The sequence below is a fragment of the Falco naumanni genome, chromosome W, assembly GCF_017639655.2.
Source record: "Falco naumanni isolate bFalNau1 chromosome W, bFalNau1.pat, whole genome shotgun sequence".
NCBI lineage: Eukaryota > Metazoa > Chordata > Aves > Falconiformes > Falconidae > Falco > Falco naumanni.
In genome coordinates, this window is record NC_054079.1 from 20,112,319 (window position 1) to 20,120,899 (window position 8,581).

An 8,581-nucleotide genomic window follows, 5' to 3' on the forward strand; every position below is an offset into this window, starting at 1 on the left:
TGACTTTTTAAAATTAAACTCTGAAGTATTATCTAGATACTATGAAAGAAACTGATTTTGTATTTTGTCACAGTCTTGATAGCAGTTCTTTCTACTTTTAGCCTTACAGTTTTAAATTAACTGCTACTAAAATTTTTAGCATAGGTTATCTGTTTCTTTACTTTCTCTCCAAAACAAGAAAAATTAGGAAAGTGTGTATAAATGCAGTAGAAGTGTAAAGTGCGTGTTAGTGTTAACGAATGTGAAGTGATCCAGAGGTTGCAGAAAGTTGCATAGAAACAAATTATTTTTGGGAGGTTCTTACTTGGACTTGCCTCTGCCAGATTTGAAGCTTTATTTAGGACAAATCACACTTGTGAAAAATAATTCTTGAATTAGAGATAAACTGTTTGAAGTTTGGAGTGTTTTGGGTTTTTTCTTTTTTTAATCCTCAGTTTTGCAGACAGGTTGTGTAATGAAGGTGAAAGAAACCCCACTGACTTCTGTGTCTGAGCTTTCTAGTATGAGAACAGAGTTCCTGTAGATATTACTGCTGAGCCTGATCACAAAGATAGAAAATGCTACCAACCTGAAACCTAGCTGCTGAAACCTTATCAATTATTGGTATTTCTTTTAAAGAGACTGACATATCTCACTAAAGCAGTGAAGAAGAATAAAGTCTGACAAAGTGAAGCAGGACTTGGTGGCTCCCATTTTTATTTATGTGCCTGTTTTTTCTGGAGATCCTGGGATTTAACTAAGCAGCTGGGATTATATCAGCCTGTGGCACTCTTCAGACTGTGGTCAGGCAGTCAGTTCTGCATAGAATATGCTTTAGCCTGCTCAGCTCAGCCGGGTTCTGGTATTGCTGGTGGTAGTAACGTCATATGAGAAGAGTTTCTTCAGAAACAGCTTTAATGGACCATTTCTGTTAGAAATTAAGCAAAGCAGGGAAGGCTTATTTTTACCCAAGTGCATGATGAGACCACAGAAGTTGCTTTGGGCGAGCAGAGAGGTCCAGATTATTGGGGATGGGAGCTGAGGAATTCTTTCCTTCCTTGATTTTGGTAAGTCTACATAGTTCAGGTTGTTTTTGTTGTTGTTTGTTTGGTTTTTTTAAGGTGTTTGATTTACGCCAGTGTCATCGTCAGATGCAACAGCAGGCTGCCACGGCCCAAGCTGCCGCTGCTGCTCAAGCTGCAGCAGTAGCAGGAAACATCCCTGGACCAGGATCAGTAGGTGGAATAGCCCCAGCCATTAGTAAGTACATTAACTGATTGGTCTCCTCTTTTTTTCCTTACCTGAAAACAGCCACCACAGCTCTCCTCATAACTGCACCCATTGCCCCTGCAACGGTGCAAATTAACTTGGAATGAGGTAGTAAGATTGGGGCGAGATGGGGCTGGGGTGGCATCGAGGTAAGTCTGTATTCATTCGGTTTGTTACTGCTCCACACACCAGTTTTCACTCTGTAGCCTTCAGGGTACGTTGGATATGAAAGTGGGTACTTACTGTACTGCAAGAAGTGTTGCAGTACAACAGAAAACATGTTATATACAAGGTCAGATAGCATAACCCTATGAGTTCAAGCAGAGATACTTTTGGCTGCTTAGCCCAAGCTTGAAAAATTATCTTTGAGATCTAAGTTCATAAAAATATTACTCAAAACAATAGGGATTACTGGGCAACAAGTCCTTGACTAGGTATAGAAGTCAGTATTACAGTTCTGGAGAAGAGGAAGAAGAGAGTGTGAGGGTGTGTTTCTCTTTCTCTTTTTTTATTTATTTAATTTTTTTATTATTCTGGGCTAGAGTTTTCTTAGTTACTAAATTCTAGATCCTTGAAATTGTACCCAAGTACTTCTAAAAGTGTGAGTACCTACATGTCTCAGACTGCTTTATGTGCCTTAGTGTTTTCTGGATTCCTTGTGTTGCCATGTGACTCTCCAGCTGTCCTACAAATTGCTGAAGGCATTTTGGAGGATGTATTTAAATTTTTTCTTAACCATACTTGCAATCTGAAGTTTGCCAGCTGTATTCATCTTTATTTTATTAGATGCAAGCAATGTGATTAGTTCATCCAGTTTCCTGCAGGCAGTCAGTCACAGTTCTTATGCTGAAAATGCAGCATTTGGCAAACCTCAGGAATAAATATTTTTTGACTATATTTCTTAAATAAGGTTTTGTGCATTGTTATCACATAAGACATTGGGTTTCATCATGTCTGCTTTATTATAAGGAGTTTTATATTTCAGAACCCTTTCAAGATTGCAGAATGATGAGAAAAAATTTAATTGGAAGAAACGCAGAATAATTACTGCGTTCATTGTAGCAGAGATCTAGAAATGTGGATTGGCCTTTGCTGTGGTGAGAGGGGAAAGCTGTACGTGAAGAAAGAGCCGAGCAGACAGGAATGGCTAAACAAACCAGATGATAAAAGAAACGTGTCTGTGACCGCTCCTGTTTAGGTTTGTCAGCTGCTGCTGGAATCGGTGTAGATGACCTTCGCCGCTTATGCATACTCAGGATGAGTTTTGTAAAAGGTTGGGGACCTGATTACCCAAGACAGAGCATCAAAGAGACACCGTGCTGGATTGAAATTCACTTACACCGTGCCCTCCAGCTTCTAGATGAAGTACTTCATACCATGCCTATTGCAGACCCACAACCTTTAGACTGAGATCCCTCTGCTGCACTGCTGTGGGCCATTATATTGTGAGGATGGTGGATTGTAAAATACATTTCTGTTTATAACCTGAAGATATATTTTACTTTTGTTCTGTTTAATCTTCTAAAACCAGGTTTTAAAAATGTGTTTGCCACCTTGCTCTTAGCAGAAATAAACTGAACATGCAGAATCTGGATTTCAGTTATTTTCAGAACTTAACTGTCATAATAGGGCTTAAAGTGGAAGGTAAACGCCTTATAGAGCCTTTACAGTATTGGGTTTGTTCCCTTTGAAACTTTCCTTCTCTATTGTGGCATCTTGGTGATAAGCCTCACAAGGAGCCTTTTGTATGCAGAATATATATTATATATATATATTTATATCTGAAAATTCCTTCTAATAGTTACAAACATTTATCTTATAGCAACTTTAAAATTCCAGCTGGTTTGTGATGTTCTTTTTAGGGAACAATAGTTAACAGAAGACGTCTTTATTTTGTTGACTATCTTGTTATGATTTTTCCAGATCAAAACCTAGAAGCTGCCAAAAAGTGAGGGATGAGACGTACGTTGTTGGCATTGATTAAAAATAGCAAGGAAAAGAAATGTGGCTTTTCCTTCACTAGTTTTAAATAAAAATCAAAGATATCTTTTATTTAATATAGACACGTGAGTTTTAAAACACTAAAGGAAATGGATACTTTCAGTGCTGGCACTCAGTTTAACATGAAATACCCAGTCTGCAAAGTTGCCACTGAAAATGCATAATGAGTACCTAATGGCAGGAACATATTTTCATAACTACTACTGACTTTTATGATTTTACTCAAGTAAAACTTGGCAGGTATTTTAAACTTGCATGACACTTTTTACTTGCATATACCATTAAATCATGTATAATATTACATCGATATTTAGGATCCAGTTTTTGTATCTGTTCACCATTTCCACTCAGGGCAAGATGGCAAACTTGTTTTTATACGTCTTGGTTATTTTAAGCCCTATGCCATCAATGACCGTATCAATTGGCAATGACTTTCTATAGAGAATTTATAGTAGAAAACAAAATGCAGATGTATTGACTGTATGACAGATACAATATGTATGCTTTCTCTCTAGTTAATAGTATAAATAAAACTATGAAAACCCTGATTTTTATAAATTTAGTTTCTTCTGTTATGTAATTCTACACCTTGAAATCATTGATCTTGACTTGATGGATTATTTTCCTTTGCAAGACCAGCAGCAGCCAATAGTGGTAGGAATTTTTGTTGGTTTGAATTGCCAGGAAGCAACTCTCATTTTTCTTACTCCCCACTTCTCACTAAAAGCATGTCCTAAGGATATCTGTTTCTGCTGTTTGCTGGGGTATGAAGAGGGAGCAGGAATTCCTGCTTTTTCAGCCTGTGTGTAGGGAGTCAGAGCTTAGTTAAACAGGCTTAGAAGTACACAGACGCCAACTTCAGTCCTTCAGGCGCTGCTGGTTTGGTCTGCCTGCCATGCTGTACTGAGCCGACCTGGCAGTGCAGCTGTAGTGGTTAACCTAAGTAGAAATCTTGGAAGAGATTATTCAGGCTTTTTGCCAAGCTTCTTGCATAGTTTCAGGAATCTGTAGAGGGCTGTGACACGCAGTGTTTAGGTATTGCTTCCCCCATCTGCTGAAATTCTTATTGAAGATGTCAGCGGTCATTGTTTCTGTCTTAGGTGTGGAAGCACAGAAGACTGCATGAGCTTTCTCTGTGTTTTTATTAACAGTTGTTGCCTTCTTCAGACTAACTCCTAATAAGATCAGTCTTTTTTTTCCCCCCTCTTATGTGGTGACTTCTTGATATTTGGAAAAATCACATTTCTTTTTCTCAAGACCTTTGGTTTAAAACTTTTTTTGTTTTCCTTTCACTCCTAATGATCTAGTTTGTCCGAAAAGCAAGCTTCAGGTTCTTGAGGAACACTTTCAGTAGAGGATTCTGACTACATCCTCAGAGAAGCTTATTAACCAGCAGCTCGGTTATGCTTCATCCACAACAGAAAGCTTGATTTGGGGGAAGAAATGAAAAGCCTGACTACATGTTCTTCTTGCCAACCCCCTTTTTGAATCATCTGCCCTGCTCTTACTGCTCGTTTCAAGGTGCCTTGGCCTTTGGGAGGTGTCTGGCCTTCCGACTGATGAACTGCTTTTAACAAGACTGTTCTTTTGATTAGGAGTCCCTGAGCTTACTCCCTATTTAACTTTGCGGTTTTGCAAGGTGCTTATCTTGGTGGGTGTCTGATCTGTGTGTGGCTACTTCACAGAAAACCCTCTGTACCAGTTGCTTATTTTTGAATTGTGCCGAAATTTGATAAAACAGTAACAGATTGCTTCTGCCTGTTGGTGTTCCTGCCTGGATTGCAGCCTGAAAGAATTCAGCTATTAAGACTGGGGTGTTTTTGGCAGATGTTTTGCAAGTCTCCACCTACAGTGAATGGTACCTATAGTGTAGTATTTAGATGGCTAAAAACATTCTGAATGGAACAACAAAAGAACATTGGTTGAGTTTATCAGAACCAAGAAGTCGCAGGCTCCACATCAGGAGTAATCTGAATATTGTGTGAGGCAGTAAAAATGCTGAAATGGTGCTTGTCTTACCCACCAGGCAGTTACTGATAAGATGCAATCATAACTGTTAAAGGGCAAAATGAGAGACTCATTCTTAGTTTTTAATATGCCTTTAACTTAATTTTTGTACTTTTTATTTCTTGTGACAGGGCATAAAATGCAGCGCATAATGGATTGGAAACCCTTCTTCAGCAGCTCATTGAATCTTTGACAGTCTTGCATTTATGTCTTTTTCTGAGATTCAAAAAAGAGCTACAGCTACTTGACAGCTGTGACGATCCCCATACGCACTGTAGGCAGGGATGTCAAGAACGCCAGAATCGTGCCTCCTCTTCAGCTCCAAATGTCTCAGAGTCCATGAATTCAACAAGTATTTTTTTCAGCTAGCAAACTCTAGCTTGTGCTCCTGTTCCTGGGTCTGCTCTGCTTCGTTCTTTTGCTGGAGTAATTACCCTTGTGTTTCTCATCCTCTGTTACATGCATGCTCCTCAAAAAAAGCATTGGAGCTGGAGTGCTTTGTAATTTCAATTCATGTTCTGGAGAGTTGGGTTTAGCACCACAGGGTTTAGATGGCTTTAGCCGTGTTATTGTTAGTTTTGAAAGCAAGGGCATTTGAAGTTGACACGATAAGAGATGTAGGAGAGGAAACCTTTTCGCTGGCGTGGTTTCAAAAATATGTAAAAGAATTCTAATGGGAAACCCTTAGAAGGAGCCATAAGCGCTATGCGGTGCTGGTTACAAATGGTTGTTCCGAGATGTGGCTTTTCTGGGCTTGATGAGAGTGATGTGCTCAGGGACCCGGACCCCCTGGCTGTGACATCAATGACTTCATTAACGGCTCTAGCATACTGAAGACCTGGGAAAATACTCTGGCTGCTTTACAGAGAGGGGCCTAAAGGAGGTGACGGTCTCCCCCAGTCACAAAAGAGGTCTATAGCAGCAGTAGTCATTGAACCTGTATCCAACTCCTCTGCCTTACCTTTGAGACCATCTTACTACTTGTGACACTTCTAAAGACAACAGCGTCCTCTCTGCATAGCTCAGGAACGACTACCTCAATTCTTTTACTAGGAACCATTAAAAAATTCCTGTGCCAGTGTATCTGGGGGGGCTTCTGCCTCTGAACCCTTTGAGTGTTGTTTACGTCTTGATGGTGGTCTTTATTGAGACATCTTTAATCTCTTACTTGAAGAGTAAGCGCTTTAGAAAGGACTGTCTTGTCAATTTGCATTTTTACTCTGTTATGCGGAGTGACTGGGATCACTGGTCACTTTTTTAATGCAACCTGTTAAAGACAGCCAGATGGGTCTTCCTCTAAGTGGGATTCAGACTTCATTTAGGAAATCCTCTTTCCTCCCCCCCCCCCCCACCCCCCCCCCCCCCCATCTCCTGTCAGGCCCCATGCTACTTAGTATCTGCTCCATAAAATTACAAGATGCTTGGTTGTCAGGTGGTGTTAAGGACACAATTTTTGAGCAGTTACTTCCTTTCTGTTTAAGTTAAGGCTTAAGCATTGAAGGTGATGGTCTTGGCCTGGTCCTGCTGATGAGTGTTTCCATGACTGATGACGGATTTTTGAGGACCATGGCGCTGTTCTTGCGACTGAGATTTGCAGCTTGCCTGTTGTAGGCATGTGTGTTATTCATGAGCACTAAGCTGGTTGCATCTACTCCTGATGCGCCTAGTCGCACTTCAGTCCAGGGCAGGGAGATGAAGCCAACAGAAAGCGCTTCCCCACCAGTCACGTAGGAGCTGGATGCTGTACGTATCCTTGCATTGTGTCATCTGCCTCCAAAGCACTATCCTCAATCATGTGTTTCTGAAAATGATCTGGGAGGTGCAGCCAGGTCAAGTTGAAGCTGCCGTGGTTCTCGAGAAGTGACTTCCCAGCACTGTAGAAGTTTTACTTGGTGAGACCTGGCAGAAAGCAGAACAACTGCCAACAAAATCTCGAGAAGTTTTGGCGCTGTTGGCTGCTGTTGTGCCTTGTGAGCACTATGCCACTCCTAAATTTACAGGACATAATTCTTTCAAGTTCACCAAAATCACCTAATGCTTTCTTGCTACAGTACCTTTTTCTGTGTCTTTTTGGTGCAGTTTGGTAGCACTACAAAGTTGTGAATCAGATGGATTGAGAGCTGTGAATTACCCGTAACCCAAAACTTGCCACGAGAGGGTTTTTTGAGTGTGAAAGCCTAGTTAAGCATTTCTTCTTTTAGCCATTGCCTTTTGATAAGCGGTCAACAGAATTCCCAGTAGTTCCTTTGTAGCTTATTGTATGTTTTTCATTAGACCTAGTTTGTGGATAATATACTATAGTTAACTTTCCTGAAATTCTGTAACAGAGTATGTTTTTGATTAAAAAAAGGTAAAGATCCAAGTCTTTGGCTTCTTTATTTCATGCAGTGGACAGCTTTGACCCTGTTTCTGGCTGGCTGGCAGCACTACTAGCTGTGGTCTTGGATGGTGTGGGGGCTGGGAGAGCTCCCTGGGGCAGGGCTTGCAGGTTCACGGTGCCATGTGTCAGCTGCTCCGGTGCCACCAACACTGACCCCAAAGCCAAGTGCAGCGTCCAGTGTGGTAGCCTCTCTGAGCACGTGAAGGCAGGCAGGTACCAGGCTGTCTGAAGCTGGCAGGACGTGACAGTTTTGTGGGTTTTTGTATTAATGGAAATTATTTTTTTTAATCCACCAGCTGAGCTCTGTGTTTTGTTGCGGCCTCGGAGCAAGGACCAGGGACTGGAGCTACTACCAGGTCTCGGTAGCTGTATGTGGTGATAGAGTGATGCTGTGCAGTCCGGGGAGGATGCAGCTGAGCCTGAGCAGCGCATGCTGGTGGCAAAATCCCTCTTTCAGTCTCAGCCGTAGCCTTGCTCCAGCCGACGCCGTTCCCAGACCCCATTAATGCCCTGCTGGTCCTGCTCCCCAGCTGTGGCTCGTGCAAATCTGGGGATGGCGGGGGGTTGTACTGTTAATGTCACCAGCACTCGCTCAAACTGTGACCCTTTCTCAATAGCTCGTACGCTCAGCTGCGCTGGCAGTTGGAGGGAGCAGATGGCCCGGGTGGCTGCAAGGCCCTTGTGCCATCCTGGGGGGGTGACACCCCTTGAGCTGCAGCTCAGGCGCTCGGCTTCACGCTTACTTGGCTCCTGGAGCCCAGCCTGCCCCAGGATGGAGGGTGGCAGGGGCAGGACTGTGAGCTGCGGCAACACGAAATACTGCAAAAACTAAAGGGTTTGGGGTGTTTTTTTAATACCTGCAGCAGAACCAGAGCCATGGGCATGTGGCTCTGCGGAGGTCGGTGTGGAGGGGGGGTTGTGTGTGTCTGTGTCCTCAGAAGCCTT

General features: G+C 42.2%; 1 protein-coding gene across 6 annotated transcripts in view; it reads left to right on the forward strand.

Annotated features, from left to right (window-relative positions):
* LOC121080562 (mothers against decapentaplegic homolog 4-like) overlaps window positions 1-7,616 on the forward strand; it is a 28,666-nt gene extending 21,050 nt beyond the window's left edge. For 5 of the 6 annotated variants that reach the window (XM_040578649.1, XM_040578652.1, XM_040578651.1 and 2 more), the window contains 2 exons: window positions 1,101-1,239; window positions 2,447-7,616. In XM_040578649.1, coding sequence (XP_040434583.1) covers window positions 1,101-1,239; window positions 2,447-2,658 — 351 coding nt within the window. In that variant the 3' untranslated portion in view covers window positions 2,659-7,616. The remainder of the gene's footprint in view (window positions 1-1,100; window positions 1,240-2,446) is intronic. The other variant, XM_040578653.1, reaches the window with a different exon arrangement.
* The last annotated feature ends 965 nt before the right edge of the window (window positions 7,617-8,581 follow it).